Consider the following 17,005-nt stretch of genomic DNA (forward strand, 5'->3'; position numbering starts at 1 on the left):
TACGGTAAGTCAATGAGATATAATATCCCTCGCAGATCCTGTAACTTTATACACTGTTTTCCATATTCATAGTTTTCAGTTATTTTTGTTGCTTTTTACCCAAATATAGCAAGATCACCACAAAATGAGGAGGTCATTCCTATAACCCCTGAATTTTGTTAAAATTCACCACAGATGCTAAAGGGGTATTATTTCAGCAAAAAAAGGGTTAATCTAAGTACAGTATATTGAAAAGTATGGCTAGATTCACACTGTGTTTTTGCTGTCCGTTTGTAGTGTACCTTTAAAGGAAAAAAAAGAATGAGGCTGTTTGACCTAAAAAAATAATTTTGGCTTATACCCTATAAAACAAAATATAATAAAATGGGTTATTAAGGATACATGATTAAACAGTAGAGAAAAGAGTTCAAAAGATGGAAATTAAGCTTAGTGAGAACATAAAAATTGTTCTGACTTCACTCTGAAATAGGACACAAGGTATCTTAGGCTCTATTGAGACCTAACAGCTGCTCCTGGCAGCCATCCCAGTCCTGGCAGGGCATATTTATCTAGCAATGTCTGTCACCGGGCTTGATGAGCTGCCCTTCAGGAGGGGAATCTTCAGTGGGGCACTCAATGTATGTGTTTTTGTCAATAAAAAATAATCCGTGACCCATCTGGGTAACAGTTCGCAGGTAGCAAATCACTTGTCTGAGTATTCGAAATTAAATTTGAGGCATTACGCAGTAACAAGCAGCTGGCATTATTTTCCTTGTGATGTATGAAATGACAGACATCCTTCAAACGAAATGATTGTTCTGTAAATTCTCTTTTGTACTGATATTTTTAATGGACTGTCATAGGATTGTATTGTCATCTTCATGGCATTAAATACAATCATTTATATTGCATAATATCTATTTAACTGGTATTTATTTCAGTGGCAGAATTGACCTTCTATTCTTAATCATCCCTCAATCCCTGTGTAATGTTACATTATGTAACAGTGTTCATATACATGTATGCATAATATTTAAAGAGTAAAGAGTCCCAAGAAAATGCTAATTGGCAGGCAGGGGAGAAAACAACAGGTAAACTCACCGTCCCCGTGCTTCTGTTTCACTGCTCCCAGGTGCCATCAGCTGTCATATCCAGCTGGAAACCAAGTACGTCACGTACCCGGTTCTTCCAGCTGCAACATCACAGCCCGGCTGAGCGATTACCCACTCAGCCAAGGTTAAAGGGACTCTCCAGGCACAAAAGAAAAAAAAAAATGTGTAACCAGTGACTGGCCAACCATCAGACCTGTGATGTAGACTTGCAGCTCTCCCGGCATCATGCATCAATATGATGCTGGGCAAGCCGTGCTTAAATTTTCGTGGAAATGTACCAATACAGCCGCATGGCTGTATTAGTACATTTCAGCAGATTCACATGTCAGTCCCTGGGTCCCTCTAAACCCTTAAAGCGACTTTGTACACACAATCTGACCCAAACCACTTGTACCTTCGGATAGCTGCTTTTAATCCAAGATCTGTCCTGCGGTCCGTTTGGCAGGTGATGCAGTTAGGCTGCGTGCACACTACGGAATTGCCGCGTATAACCCGCGGCGTATTCCGTCACTCGTCTCCGCACGCGGCGGCGCGCATTTCCGTCCGTGCCATAGACACTATTCTATGCACGGGCGGATTCCGCGTTCCGCCAAAAGAATTGACATGTCAATTCTTTCGACGGAACGCGGAATCCGCCCGTGCACAGAACAGTGTCTATGGCACCGGCGGAAAAGCACGCCGCCGCGTGCGGGGACGAGCGACGGAATACGCCGCGGGTTATACGCGGCAATTCCGTAGTGTGCACGCAGCCTTATTGTCATAAAACATTACTTTTAAAATTGCAGCCCCGTGCCCTACGGCGTATCTGTGCCCTAACTTTGCACCACCCCTCTGTCCATCCTCCCCACCCTCTTCATCATTAGGAATGCCACTGGAACATTTACTTCTGTTTGAATATTGCACAGGTGTCTTAATGATCCAGCCCATGTGCTGTGGTAACACAGGTGGGGAAAAGGGAGGAGTCTGCCTGGAGCATTCCTAATGATAAAGAGGGTGGGGAGAAGGGACGGAGGGGGTGGTGCAAAGTTAGGGCACAGATACTCCCTTTGGGCACGGAGCTGCAATTTTAAAAGTAATGTTTTATGACAATAACTGCATCACCTGCCAAACGGACCACAGGACAGATCTTGGATTAAATGCAGCTATCTGAAGGTACAAGTGGTTTGGGGGGGGGGGGGGGTCAGATTGTGGGTACAGAGTGGCTTTAAGTGTACATGAATCGGCCAGCACAGTACCAGCACAGTGGCACATTTGGCAGGCCCCTTTGTCTAGCGTACTGCAGACCCTTTAATTAACGGTTATATGTAATAGTCAAAAGGGGCAAATTGATCAAATGTGAACAGAGCCTAGTGAAAAGAAATGTTATAAATGCAAGTAGAAACACATAGGTTAATAAAAGCAAGCAGCTGGGGACAGGGTGACAAACACTGTTGTAAGCCTGCTATCTGGGTCTTGGAGTCACTAATATATGCTTGTGTATAATAGTGGTGGTTTGATAAAATTGTGGATAACATTACACTTTTGTCTAAACAATACAAATAGGAATATGGTCAAGAACAAAATAATTTAGAAGACATTAAAAAATCCAATTTTAAAGGGGTAAATTACTTTTCCCCAATCCATGGGACCTCAACAGACCTCAAAAAATGCAGTGAAAGCACTAATCACTTGTCACAACTCTTTCACAGCCCAAACATTGTGTGAGCATACCCTAAAGACAATTGTGGTGAAAGGAATGGAAAAAAAGTCTAATACATATAGCAATTTGCATTGCCATTTCAATGAATATTCATGAGTCTAGAAGGTTGTTAAAACGCCAAACGTATGACACTTATGATAAATCTTCCAATTGCTTCCTAAGCTTGTGCTATATACCTCAGCAGACTTCTTTTCCTCCTCTGTTGTGTTTTTAGCATTGTTCCTGTACTGAAAACAGGAAGAAAAGGAAGTTGAAGGACCTGCAAATAAAATGAGAATAAATTACTGATGGTTCACTACAAGGGAAACAAGTAATTCATTGCATAAAATTAGTAACAGTTTTTTTTTAAGTTTACCAAGTTTAAATCAACATTATACATATGGCCAAACTGTGGCCCATGCTCCCTCATAGTGCCAATATTCAGTCCTTTCTCTGTTCAAAAAAGCATCCATAGAACATGCATCAATCCTGAATGGCGCAAGCATTGTGACATGTCAATACAGACATTTCAGAGGTTTGGGTCGGTCAGAGCGATCAGACTCCCACCAATCACGATAACGAACTGGGGGCTAGGGGCTTCTGACTGTGCCATCAAAAAATGGCCTATTGTTTAAATCAGGTTTTATTATAAACATATTTAAGATTTTTTTTAATTTTGTCCACTAAGCTTAAAGCGTAACTGTCATTTTTTTTTTATTGCAGAAATCAGTAGTATAAGCAATTTTAAGAAACTCTGTAATAGGTTTTATCAGCCAAAAAAGCCTCCTTCTGTACTCAAGAGTCAATCTCCTAGCCTCCCCCCCTGACTTCTTATCTGTGCATTATCAGGCAAACACGTCTTCATTACAGAGAAGCCAGTGAAGACGGGTTCTGCTCTCTCCATTGTAAGCCTATGAAGGGGGGAGGGGCTGAGGGAGATGAGGGAGCAGGAAGAGGTGACATGAAGGTCAGCTGTTTGTAGACTCTCTGGGCAGCTAAAATGCTAAATTCAGGTGTCAGAAAGGTCAGTGCTTATCTATGAACTTACTGAGAGAAGATTGCAGGGTGTTGTGCTTTGCAGGACTGCTCCGTGCTCAGTCACTCCTAACAGCCCCTCCCCTCTCCATAGCCACATAATGGAGACAGAAATCCTGCTTCATTTGATGTGAGGGGGGAGGCTGGGAGATTGCTTTTTCAGTCCAGAAGGAAACTCTTAGTACATAAAACCTATTAGAGAGTTTCTTAAAATCGCTTGTACTGTTGATATTTAATGTTTTCAGAAAAATGACCCTGAAATGACAGTTATGCTTTAAATCTAAACTTAGAAAAGTATATATAAAGTCTTGGCCAATACGTGTTCCCTTTTTTTATCTGTTATTCACTGCCTGTAGTCAGGGGATTTCTGTCTCCAGTAACAGAGAGATGAGGAACAAAACACAGGATGTAGGGGCTTGCTCATCTATGTGCATTTGAAGGGAAAAGCCTGAGAGAGCCTGGATGTTGAACCTGCAAGCTGGGCAACCAGTCTACCTGTTGAAGATGACCCACAAAAGTAAATCAAGGACTACCTCTCATCTCACACTAGCCACATAAAGGCAGCACATCTGTTTAAATAGTAATGTACCAACTGCTGTATGACTACAACAGCTATTGTAACCCCTTCATCGCCATTACTGTTGCTTGTATTTCTGCTCACAGCACCAAGCAAATCCAGTGCACTCATAACCCTTCTCTTCTATCCACATCCCATCATATATAGTATTGTTCTGTGTAAACCATCACCCAGTACAGCCCATTTAGTGCACTTTCACCAGGACTATGTCATGACATAGCAGTAAAGACCGAGCATTCTGTTATGCTTTTATTGGCTAGGCAACTAAGGGAGGAAGAGCAAGAGCACTACTGGCATACAGCTTAGCCCTGATCCAGGCCCTCTGAATAAAAAAAACAAAAAAAAAAAAACACTCTGCACCATGAAGGGGCTCTCATGGGTTTAATAACAGCATGGATCACTGAAATCACCTTGTCACCACTCTGAAAGTGTAATCTAACAAAGCTAAGTGGGTTTATAGAAATGTTAACAGGTATGCTTTTAGGTCTGTATATCTCATTATGTACATTTTTGGGGTCATTTATTGTTCGTCAAGCACTACGGTAATCTTATTTTGAGGTAAGGCTGGGCGATTAATCGAATTAATTCGATTAATCGTCCAGAACGTTGAAATCGATTTGATTTTTTGTGAAAATCGTAAATTCGATTTTCACAAAAAATCATTTCGGGCTGCGGTGCCGGGGAGGAGCTAAGAGAAGGGGGGTTGCGGTGCAGGCCGGCGGGAGAGCCGCAGAGGGGCGGTGTGGGTGAGCGGGGAGAAGATGCTGGGTGGCCAGGCTGGAGAGGGGCGGTGCAGTGCCGGCGGCCTCCAGCCACTGACAGCGCCGACGCTGATCTGCCCCCGCCCCCTCCACTGAGCGTCCCACTCCCCTCCCGGCCAGATATGGAGGTCCCGGGTCTGTGGAGGAGGCCGCAGGGACTACAGTAGGTGGTGATCGCGGCGCTGCTCGTCCTGGAGCTATACAGCGGGATCGGGGGGCTCGGTGCAGACCCCCGTTCCCGTTGTATAGCTCCGTGACCCGCAGCTATGCGATCACCACCTACTGTAGTCCCTGCGGCCTCCTCCTCCACAGACCCGGGACCTCCATATCTGGCCGGGAGGGGAGCGTGTGTGTGGAGGTGAGAGGAGGAGGAGATGTATGTGCCCTCCTGCTCCAATCACCCCCAGCTGCACCAGTCACCCCCCAGTCCCCTCAGTGTCCCCCCAATTCACTCCATGTCCCCCCAGTCCCCCAATCCCCTCAATGTCCCCCCCAGTCCCCTCAGTGTCCCCCCAATCCCTCATTGTTCCCTCAGTGTCCCCCCCGTCCTCTTCAGTGTGTCCCCCCCAGTCCCCTTCAGTGTCCCCCCCCAGTCCCCTTCAGTGTGTCCCCCCCAGTCCCCTCATTGTTCCCTCAGTGTCCCCCCCAATCCCCTCAGTGTCCCCCCCAGTCCCCTCAGTGTCCCCCCAGTCCCCTCAGTGTCCCCCCCGAGTCCCCTTCAGTGTCCCCCCGTCCCCTCATTGTTCCCTCAGTGTCCCCCCCGTCCTCTTCAGTGTGTCCCCCCCAGTCACCTTCAGTGTCCCCCCCCAGTCCCCTTCAGTGTGTCCCCCCCAGTCCCCTCATTGTTCCCTCAGTGTCCCCCCAGTGTCCCCCCCCAGTCCCCTCAGTGTCCCCCCAGTCCCCTCAGTGTCCCCCCCCGAGTCCCCTTCAGTGTCCCCCCCCCCGAGTCCCCTTCAGTGTCCCCCCCGAGTCCCCTTCAGTGTCCCCCCCGAGTCCCCTTCAGTGTCCCCCCGTCCCCTCATTGTTCCCTCAGTGTCCCCCCCGTCCTCTTCAGTGTGTCCCCCCCAGTCCCCTTCAGTGTCCCCCCCAGTCCCCTTCAGTGTGTCCCCCCCAGTCCCCTTCAGTGTGTCCCCCCAGTCCCCTTCAGTGTGTCCCCCCAGTCCCCTTCAGTGTGTCCCCCCCAGTCCCCTCATTGTTCCCTCAGTGTCCCCCCCAATCCCCTCAGTGTCCCCCCCAGTCCCCTCAGTGTCCCCCCAGTCCCCTTTAGTGTCCCCCATTGTCCCTCCAGTCCCCCAGTGTCACCCCAGTCCCCTTTAGTGTCACCCCAGTCCCCTTTAGTGTCCCCCAGTGTCACCCCAGTCCCCTTTAGTGTCACCCCAGTCCCCTTTAGTGTCCCCCAGTGTCACCCCAGTCCCCTTTAGTGTCACCCCAGTCCCCTTTAGTGTCACCCCAGTCCCCTTTAGGGTCCCCCATTGTCCCTCCAGTCCCCCAGGGTCACCCCAGTCCCCTTTAGTGTCCCCCAGTCCCCTTTAGTGTCACCCCAGTGTCACCCCAGTCCCCTTTAGTGTCCCCCAGTCCCCTTTAGTGTCCCCCAGTGTCACCCCCAGTCCCCTTTAGTGTCCCCCAGTCCCCTTTAGTGTCCCCCAGTGTCACCCCAGTCCCCTTTAGTGTCCCCCAGTCCCCTTTAGTGTCCCCCAGTCCCCTTTAGTGTCCCCCAGTCCCCTTTAGTGTCACCCCAGTCCCCTTTAGTGTCACCCCAGTCCCCTTTAGTGTCACCCCAGTCCCCTTCAGTTTTACCCCAGTCACCCCTCATCTATACCTCCACTCCTACACCCCCTATCCACTATACCTCCACTCCTACACCCCCTATCCACTATACCTCCACTCCTACACCCCCTATCCACTATACCTCCACTACTACACCCTACGTAGATGGAGGCACAAACATGATTTCCTATACTATATGGGGCCTCTGTTACACTGGAAATCAATACAGTTGTTGTCTAAAATATTAAAATAGTATCTGATGCTGCAGGGAGAAAATGTCCTGTTTATTTAGCAAAAAAGGAAAAAAAAATCGAGATTTAAATCGAGAATCGTCAAAAAAATTTTTAAAAAAAAAATCGAGATTTTATTTTTTGCCCATATCGCCCAGCCCTATTTTGAGGTTATGATTATTTTTAATTTTTCCCCATCTCCTACTGATCTCTTGTACTTTAATAACTAATCCAGGAGGTGGCATGCTACAAATGTAAAAAATGGAAGGCATATTTTCATTATTGTGAAAACTGCATAAGGAAGGAAACTGTCTCTTAGGTCCTGCTTATAGGTCTATCCTATATAAGAGCCTTTGAAACACTCGGGCGGATAATAATAATAATAAATTTATTTGTATAGCGCCAACAGATTCCGCAGCGCTTTTTTTCTATGCATACAGTACAGAGGTACATAATACGCAGTTAAATTGGAATAAATAAGAACATAGTAAAGAAAAATAACAAAAATACAAAATACAGAGTATAAACGAGACCTGCTCGTTGGAGCTTACAGACTATAATTTTCGTTGACACCAGGCATAAGTGCTTTATTTGTCCATGGTCCAGCCATTGTACATAATTAGAATTACAGGATGAGCCAGTAACAACGCCAACGTCTGATGCAGGTAAACATATAAAGTGCAGGAACCGTCAGAGATAAAGCAAGGGAAACAACAGAAGGGGGAAACAGTTTAGGGAACGTTATAAGCGAGCCTGAAGAGATGAGTCTTCAGGGCACGCTTGAAACTGTGGGTATTTGGTATGAGTCTGATGTGTTTGGGTAGGGAGTTCCAGAAAATTGGTGCAGCACGAGAGAAGTCTTGGAGGCGGGAATTAATACTGTCCAGTCTAGGTTTAGACCACATATATGCTTACTATATGTCAAAACTGTGTACCAAACTTTTGTAAATCTGTCACATTCAAGCCACCTTAATCTAAACAGTGTGCTTGCACCACTTTTTTGTGTTTTAAACAAACCTCTTCAGATTTACGGCACACATAATTTTCTTTATCACCTCCATTGACTTCAACTCTTCATACACTACCTTTAAGCAAATGTACCAGCAGTACATTCACTTTAAGATTTTCACATAGATAGAACAGTGCCAGTTAGGGGAGGCAGGTGCCATGGTCCTTTTTCAGAACTGCGGCCTGGTTCCTGTGTACGGCGCTGTTCTATTCCCGGGCACCAGCTGGTGGTGAAGCCATGGGAGGAATCCCCAGCCCCTCTATGATGTGGCTCCATTGATTCTAATGGAGCCACGTCATAGAGGGGCGGAGGTTTCCTGGAAGGCTAACCGGAATCCCCCAAGCTTTGTTAGCATGAAGATAGTTCAGCATGTAAATGTTATAATACTCACTTTCATTGTCTGAGCTGTCGCTGCTGCTGAGGTGCCTATGTCGCTTCATCCTGACGCATCCTCTATAAAGAGAAAAAATTAAGTAAACCGCATTAAAAATACTTATAAATCAATTTCTAACAAATGAAACATAGCCTCTGTCCAGGGCCTCCATTATTTTCACACCAAGAAAACCACAGAATGCACGAACCAGCCGGTAGCACTGTCCTTTCTTTGAACCACCGGGGCACGGTGCCAGTCTATTTCCAAGCATCAGCCCCGGCATAAAGCACTGAGGGCAGGGCCGCTGGCCCCCAGTGTGACGAAACACCCATACTATCCATACTTTCCCAAACTATCTATTCCTGCTATTATGTGCCTGCACTTACACTCAGCTATACACACACTGCTGCTATAATGTGTTTGCACTCAAACTCAGCCATTCACACTGCTGTATAGTTTCCGTCACTGTCCTTCTGCACAGCTCTGTGATTCTGCTGAACACACGCCACTTCCCCACTGGGATCATGTGACCACACAGACCTCTGACAGCAGCCCTGCTTCTCGATTCTAGCCTGTTGTACTACGCTACTGCATTATGGGGATCTGCACCTCCATTCTGTATCTACAAACTGCTGTTTTTTTTTTTCATTCTTATGCACTTACTATACATTATACTCCACATGCTACTTGGCTAAAAAGAAAAAACAATACACTATCTCAGAATCACTTAGATAAGCACATAAAAACGAGATTTGATAAACAGGTCTGTCAAAAGCAACCGCATCAGGACAACGGGGGGTGCGTGGAGAGGTAAGCATAACACATTTGTTATGTTTTCTTATATGGAAGGAACATGTTGAGGCCATATTTACATTGCATAAGACACCGGGCGTTCCGTGACCGGGCCGGGTCACAGAATGTCATCCTGGTCGGTACTGCAGTACCGGCCAGATGATCTTCACTGCTGCTGCCGTCAGCGTGTGCCCACATCCGAATTCCCCGCTACACACAATGGAGCGTGCAGCTGGAGCTGCACGCTCCATTGTGTGCACTGACAGGTTCTCTGCGGCCACTATTCAATGAATAGCACCCGCAGAAAACTGACATGTCAGTTTTTTTGCGGCGCAGCTAGGGATCCCAGCCGTATTGTACACTATGAGTATACACTCCGTCCCTGATTCCCTTAGCCTGCAGCACAATGTAGGTTCAGTAGTAATCACGGCCGTTGTTGAAAATTGGCAACAACGGCAGTGTTTACTACTGAACTTATGGTGTGTGAACATAGCCTAATAATATATGAATGTCGGACAACCCCTTTAAGGGCAGGGTAACCCTATTTGCCAAGAAGGGCATGCTAGGGATACACAGAGAAAACAAGTCCTAGGTCACCACTCTCTTATACTTAACACCCACAATTAAGCACCTTCATACATAAGTGCATACATAAACATTCTTAGTCTTGTATATATGACTGGTTCTTTTTTGTATTTGAAGCTGTTTTGGTGATTTATTGGTTAAAACTGTTTCTTTTTAATCCATAGAGTAATAAGAGTTATGCATTACGCACTTTGTGTTAACTGTGTTAGAAAAGAGCGGTGTTGTATTTTTTAAAACCACAGTCTCAGTAAACAATGTTAGTCTGTTTTATTTAGTCTTGAGATCTCTGCACCTAGTAACGGTACTAAAGGTACTAGATTCCTTTTAAGGCTATGGTCAGACATGTTGGATTTATATGGGTTCATAAATAGTGGGTGCTTTTTTGTACGCTCCTACATAAGATTCACAGTTCCAGCAAGCTAACAGCAATGTCTAAAAACATAGGGATTACCAGTATTCGCCATCCCATTAAACAACAATGGGAAATGGAATCATCACTTGTACAGGGAATGTGCTGATTTAAGATTCACAAAGCAAGGCGACAAAGCCAGCAAAGCTAGTAAATGTGTGTCTAAGATTCAGGTCAGACATAACCAGTGTGGGACTGGCCCACCGGAGGCCTTTCAGATTCTGTCAGGATATAGGCATGGAATACTAAAAGTGTGAACATGCTCTTCTCCACATAAATTATATTGCATCAAAAATATAAAGGGGTGTCTACAGAAATTGCTTATGCTTTCCTCCCCAAGCTTTGTTTCCACTATGGGAATGAGCAGTCATGTAGCAGGGAAAGGTGGCAGTCTATTGATAATGATGGCTACAAACATGGATCATGATCTTTATTTGTGGCCATCATTATCAATAGACTGCCCCTTTCCCCACTAAATGGTGGCATGTCCTGTAGTGGGAACATAGCCTAAAGATGCAAAATATTAAAACATGAACTATACTTACTTTCTTGGCCTCTGCTGCCATCACACAGCCCCAATCCTGATAAGCAATACTTCTAGGATCACAGCTGGCATGGATGTTGCCTGTTGAGGCGAGACACCAATGCTGCCGCTAACTGAAAAGTTGTTTGTCTTTCATAATCTTCTGGCTACTGTACAGTTTGGTATATGATTTATTCTAAGTCAATATGGTGGCCTAACTGATTGTTATATACTGAGTAATTTTTGGAACAAATATTCGTGATCTCAACCTGCTATCTGTATTTTGAGAACCTTCTGGCCAAATTTTAATATATATCTAATAAAATACATGATGTTTTAGTCTACATGCCGCAGTGAAGAACTTCCCTTTTCCCTTTTCTTAGGCTTACACCATTATCTGAAATGTATTACAAGTATTTTGGGTTTAACCCTTTCACTATGTAATGCAAATTGGTATGGCTAAGATAGGCCCAGTTTCAAAATATACCAGACTCAATATTCTAGGGGCAGAACTTATTTGACGTCTGTGAGCAGGATAAGTTGTTTTACTTCCTGGTTTTCTGTTACTGTGAGAGAGAGAGAAAGCTGCAAGTCATAGCAGGTTCACGTGTGTTGGATTTGTACATTATAAGATATATAAATCTTACGTTTGAAATTCTGCTGAGGGTGTGCAGCAAAACCACAAAAGCCTTAGCCCCATTGTTATGGTGTTATCAAGTGTTTCGATGCAGAATAAACTGTACTGAATTCTTTTCCCCCATGGTACAGACAAAAATCTGTGTAAATTTTCCTTATTAATCTGCACATGAATGCAGATTTCAGCATAGATACGGGAGAACAAGGCCTTATTGTGATCTCGCCATATATGCAGCATCCACGTCTAGTACTTTTATTCTTACCTTTTTGTTTCTTTATGCATTTCTTACAAAATGTTACACTGATGAAAATTTGAAAATGCCTATCCATGAGTGTCAAGTGCTGACTAACGTGCCAGATGTCTGAAAAAGTATGGGTATGGAAGATTATGATTTTTGTATCTACTGGATACACAAGTAGAAGGCTGTGGCAGCCATTGGACCGAATTCACACTTTGCAGTTTTTCCACATATCCTTGTTTTTGCTGGCAGAAAAACACTTTTTTTAACTCAATTTTGGCAAAACTGCAAAAAAACTACAACATTGCCTTGGTCACCTATTTATTTATTAAGAGGCTTTGACAAAGCACATAAAATATTAATCTTTGAGACTTCAGAGGATCACCACAATAAAATGCAAAGTTATACCTATACGGCATGTGCTGTTCTACTGATTTTTGGTCCTGGGACTGATTGGTCCAGAGAAGTGATGAGTGAACTTACAGAACAGTTGAGTTTGTGAACCCAAACTTACTGTATTTGAATCCTGGTGGCTGGAGAAGATGGATGTTGTCCTAGGGCTGCCTGGAAAATATACGTATATAGATATAGGTTGTATCCATGTTTTCCAGGCAACCCTAGGGCTACATCCATCTTCTCCAGCCACTGGGATTCAAATACTAAGCATTTCGGTTCATGTGAACCCAAACTTACTGTAAGTTCACTCATCTTTAGTCCAGAGTTGCAGCTTAGGGGGCATTCACACGTTGCATGAATATGGACAATGTGCTAAGGAACAAAGTTCGGAGCACCCCCGCCATCATTATTCATAATAATGTCGGGTGCTCTGAAACAGTTTAAATCGTCACACTACTGTACTGACACAGCGTGGTGATGTAAAGAAGATCGTAGCTCCCAGCATCACAACTTATTATGATGCAAGAAGCTCCGAACTCTGTTCTGTAGCACATTGTCTGTATTTACAGACTGTGCACAGGACTTGTGAATGCCTCCTTAAGAGTTACGAGGCCACAGTCACAAAAAACTCTTTGCTTATGTGCTATAGTTCTAAAGTATATGCAAGCAATTCTGATCATCAGAGCTCATCTAAAAGACTGAAGACATGAAGTGGAGAAGGTTAAAATAATTTAAGAACAATAACTGAGATATTTGCAGTAGGGCTTAGCAATTGCACCCATCTTTTTACATGTAGAAAATCTACTATGGAGAAGCCTGTGAATCCCAAAATGTTGCTAGTATTTAATATCCATTGTGGTGTATGCTTAGTTTTTGTAACACTTCCATGTAGAATGTGAAACCAGAGTAAAAGAAATGCCTTACACTGCTCCACCGCACAGTCCAAGCATCATATCATATTGCTGCATATTTTAGTATTTATTTTGGTTAAAAATGGTTTGGACTTCCTAGAGGAGCCCTGCCTACCGTATGCATGACCTTACTGCACTACTGGCAGATTCTAATGACAATGTCCACTTCGGACTTCTGTCAAATGTAACGTTATTTTTTTTAGACAATGTGAAAATCCAAACTGTGACATCCCCGTATATGCACGTCCCCAGATGTGTGAATAGTCGCTAAGTGTTAAGGCCCTATTCCACGGGTCGTTTTAGAGGAGCAAACGAGCGCTATTAGCGGTTGAGTGCGGGAGGGGCGGCGGGGAGCTGCGGGGGGGCTGCTCGGAGGATCGCTGATCATCCGGGCAGCCCATAGGATATAGCAGCGTCTGCTGCCGATGCTCCTATTCAACGGAGCGACGGCAGCAGATCGCTGCTATATCAGTCGCTTGTTTTTCAACATGTTGAAAAACAAGCGACTGCAACGATCAGCCGACATGAACGATGTCGGCTGATCGTTGCACTCTATTCCACGGAACGATTATTGTCCGTAGCGGTCGATATCGTCCGAAAACGAACGATAATCGTTCCGTGGAATAGGGCCTTTAGGCCTGTGTTATTAGGTTCAGTGTTTTCTGACCCCTATATTCTTCCCGCAATCTGCTAAAAAATACAGATCTGTACTGCAACACCTATTTTTTTGCTGTGCTAGTTTAATAAAGTTGATCAGGTTAAAAAAAAAAAAAATTAGCCAGTTTGCTTATTGAAGACCCGCATTTTTTTTGCAGACGATAGATGCCAAAATGTCACAATCCATAAAGAATAGCCAATCCCATTAGCTTCTATTTTTTTGCTGATCAGATTTCGTACACTGTAATCTACCGATCATGGAAACAGCCCAACTGAAATCAATGGACAACAATTCTAGAACGTAACTTTGGATCCGCAACTGCGAGTACAATTACGAAACGTGTAAATAGTGACTTCAATCCTTGTGTCCAGATTTGTGTTTTCATACAGTACAGTTTAAATAAGTGGGTATGTTCACTCAGACTTTCTGTAACTGATCCGCAGTATGAGACCATATCCTAAAATATGAACTTGGCCCAGAACAGTTAAACATTAGACAATGTATGGAAGCAGGTAAGAAAAATAAAACAAGATAAACTACCAATGCACAATAGTAAATTGTTTCCTGTAAATGAATTCCCAAGTTGCAAAACAGGGATATTGGCAAAGAATGCAAGATTTTGGTCATAAATGACTGTCCATGCAAACAGAAAAAAGTGGTATTCTAAAGTATACAGTGTAATATAGTATACAGTGTAATACAGCTGTTCTACTGTAAATTTAGACACTGTTACAGACATCAAATCTAAACTGAAAAAAACATCTGATAAAAACCACGGCTGCCTAAAATACAGCGAACTGACTAGAGAAAGACAGAATGAAAATCAAAATCTGAATGTTGAACAAAATGGTGTGAAGGTAAAAGTCCAAAAAAGCCACTTGCAGAATGCGTCATTAAACCTTTACACATACTGCAATGTATGCATTAAGAAGATTTCAGAAGCCACGTGTGGGAATAGCAAACTTTTGGGGCACAAACATTTAAAAGGGAAAACCAAAATAAAGAATGCTGCTTACACAGCATACCCGATACAGGTTAGTCATTTCCTACATTTTTGTATAACCACACAGTGGAAATAACTGGGAATATGGGTTTAATTACCATGGTCTAGACATCTATTTCAGAAGAAAAATACTACAACTCTTAAATGAATAAATTAGATCATATTGCTGCAAAATGACTGTTCTGGAGCACATGCAATGCATACAGAAGAGGTGGAGCAGGATACATACCCAATGGTTCGTTGTGACAGTGATCTGTGTGTGGTCATTCCAGTCTGGTCTGCCTTCATTATCAAGTGAATGGGGAAAGGAGCAACACGAATGTCATGGATGCATACTGAACTTGAAAACTAATACAACAGTAACTTAACACCTGGCGATCTAAAAACCCATGCTATTAGGTTATTTCCTATTTACAATGTCCATATCTTTATTGTTCACCAACAAGTTGTATTGGCATAACAATTTTATATATTAGGGAGGTATTCTGGATATATGAACTAACAATCATAATCATAAATACAGTAAGAATTATTAATGGGATCATACATCATTGTACTCATTGGGATCATTGTACAGTCAAAATGTAGTGAGAGAAACGCTGCCAATAAAGTTTACAGTCCACATACATAAATACATGGAAAAATTACCATAAGTTGTTCAAACTGAGATACTTCACCCCACAGATAATCACACTTAAGGCCCTATTCCACGGAACGATTATTGGCCATAACTGCCGTGGAATAGAAGGCAACGATCAGCCAACATTGTTCATGGCATCTGATTGTTGCAGTCGTTTGTTTTTCAACATGTTCATATAGCAGCGATCTGCTTCCGTCACTCCGTGGAACAGGAGTGGCGGCAGCAGACCACCACTATCCTCTATGAGCTGCCCGGAAGATCTACCAATCACCCGAGCAGCCCTCTCGCAGCTCCTGGAGGCCCCTCCCGCACTCACCCGCTCGCTGCTGCCACGTGTACTGGCGGCAGCAGCGAGCGGGGTACGAGAAGCAAGAGAGCACTGACAGCGCTCGTTTGCTCCCGACAGTCGGCCTGTGGAATAGGGCCATTACTCTCAGGCACAGTGTGGACCCTCTGGGAGGTCAACTACAAAGCCCAGCATATCATTACGTAAAGCCTCACCCTAACTTCCTGTACTTTGTCATGGTCTTACTGCAGGTGGAATTCCAACATAAAACTAACTTGTCCCCTATCTACTGTTGAAAAAAAAAAAAAGTTTACTGCTTAAACCAGTGGTATAAGGAATTACAGGATGTACCGTAGACGTGCATAGCAATAGCAACTTGCAACGAAAGGGGTGTTCAGCAAATCTGAGAAGTGCTTGCTGTGGCATACAGAGTCTGCATTTCTTTTCTGTGATCCTGCTGTGGATTTAAAATAAAAAATGGTACCCTTTAAGAAGAGTCTGTCAGCAGTACTGAGTCATCAAAACTGCTGACAGACCTATAGAGATTTCAGGAAGAGGGGCAGAACCACACCACCGCTGTTTAATATCTGGGGCACCGCCTCGTAAAGCGTCCATGAAAAGGGAATGTGGCATCAGAAAAGGACTTATTGTTTAAATAATGTTATGTTACAAGTAATTTTTGGTGTCTTTGGTGACTTTTCTTTTCTAATTTTCCAATTTTCTATCTATATTATAAAATAAACCTAAGCTCTTGTAGCTTTCATTCTCATCACTTGGGCTAAAACTAAGCTGAGACTTCCTGTTGAGCCTGTAGTGATAAGAGGAGGCTGCTGTAAAGTGATCTTTACAGCATTGCAGCAACATGTGACACCAGAGGATAGAGGATAAAATAGCAGCTCCCTGTGGAACAAGCTCTTCACAGGTCAGAGAGTACGTTCAGGAATGTTTCACATTGATCCCAAGGGGACAGACTGTATAATGTCGTCTATGTCCATGAGGCTTGCTGTAAAGCATGTCAATAAATGCTGCTAACAGCAGCTCAGGTAAGATGGCAGCCCCATAACAATGTACAAAAATGGAAACAAAAAAAGACAGTGAAAAAATAGAAAGATTAGAATACCAGAACAATTTTTGAATCTGACTCTAATGAGTAAGAAAATTTCGGTGACATTCCCTTTAAGCAGGCTGTTTCTTGGTTAGGCAAGCTGCCTGCCGGAGACCTCCCCTGACATCTGTATAGGACTACTAAAAGTTTTAATGGCTCAGAACAGCTGACACACTCCCTTTAACTATTTGCAAAACACAGGCCACCTTAAACAGCTTTCTGTAACCTGCTGATCGATTATCCTTATAAATAAGACCCGAAAACACGGATTTGTAATTAACTTCTATTAAAGGACAACTGT

At 43.8% G+C, this 17,005-nt stretch overlaps 1 protein-coding gene across 1 annotated transcript in view; it reads right to left on the reverse strand.

The window, feature by feature from the left end:
• Window positions 1–17,005, reverse strand: part of JADE3 (jade family PHD finger 3) — a 53,200-nt gene that overhangs the window by 33,520 nt on the left and 2,675 nt on the right. Inside the window, exons 2-3 of the mRNA XM_069970825.1 lie at window positions 8,540–8,601; window positions 2,967–3,049 (exon numbers count right to left, since the gene is read on the reverse strand). Of these exons, the coding sequence (XP_069826926.1) occupies window positions 2,967–3,049; window positions 8,540–8,601 (145 nt within the window). The remainder of the gene's footprint in view (window positions 1–2,966; window positions 3,050–8,539; window positions 8,602–17,005) is intronic.

This window comes from Dendropsophus ebraccatus, chromosome 5, assembly GCF_027789765.1.
Source record: "Dendropsophus ebraccatus isolate aDenEbr1 chromosome 5, aDenEbr1.pat, whole genome shotgun sequence".
In the NCBI taxonomy this organism is placed as follows: Eukaryota; Metazoa; Chordata; class Amphibia; order Anura; family Hylidae; genus Dendropsophus; species Dendropsophus ebraccatus.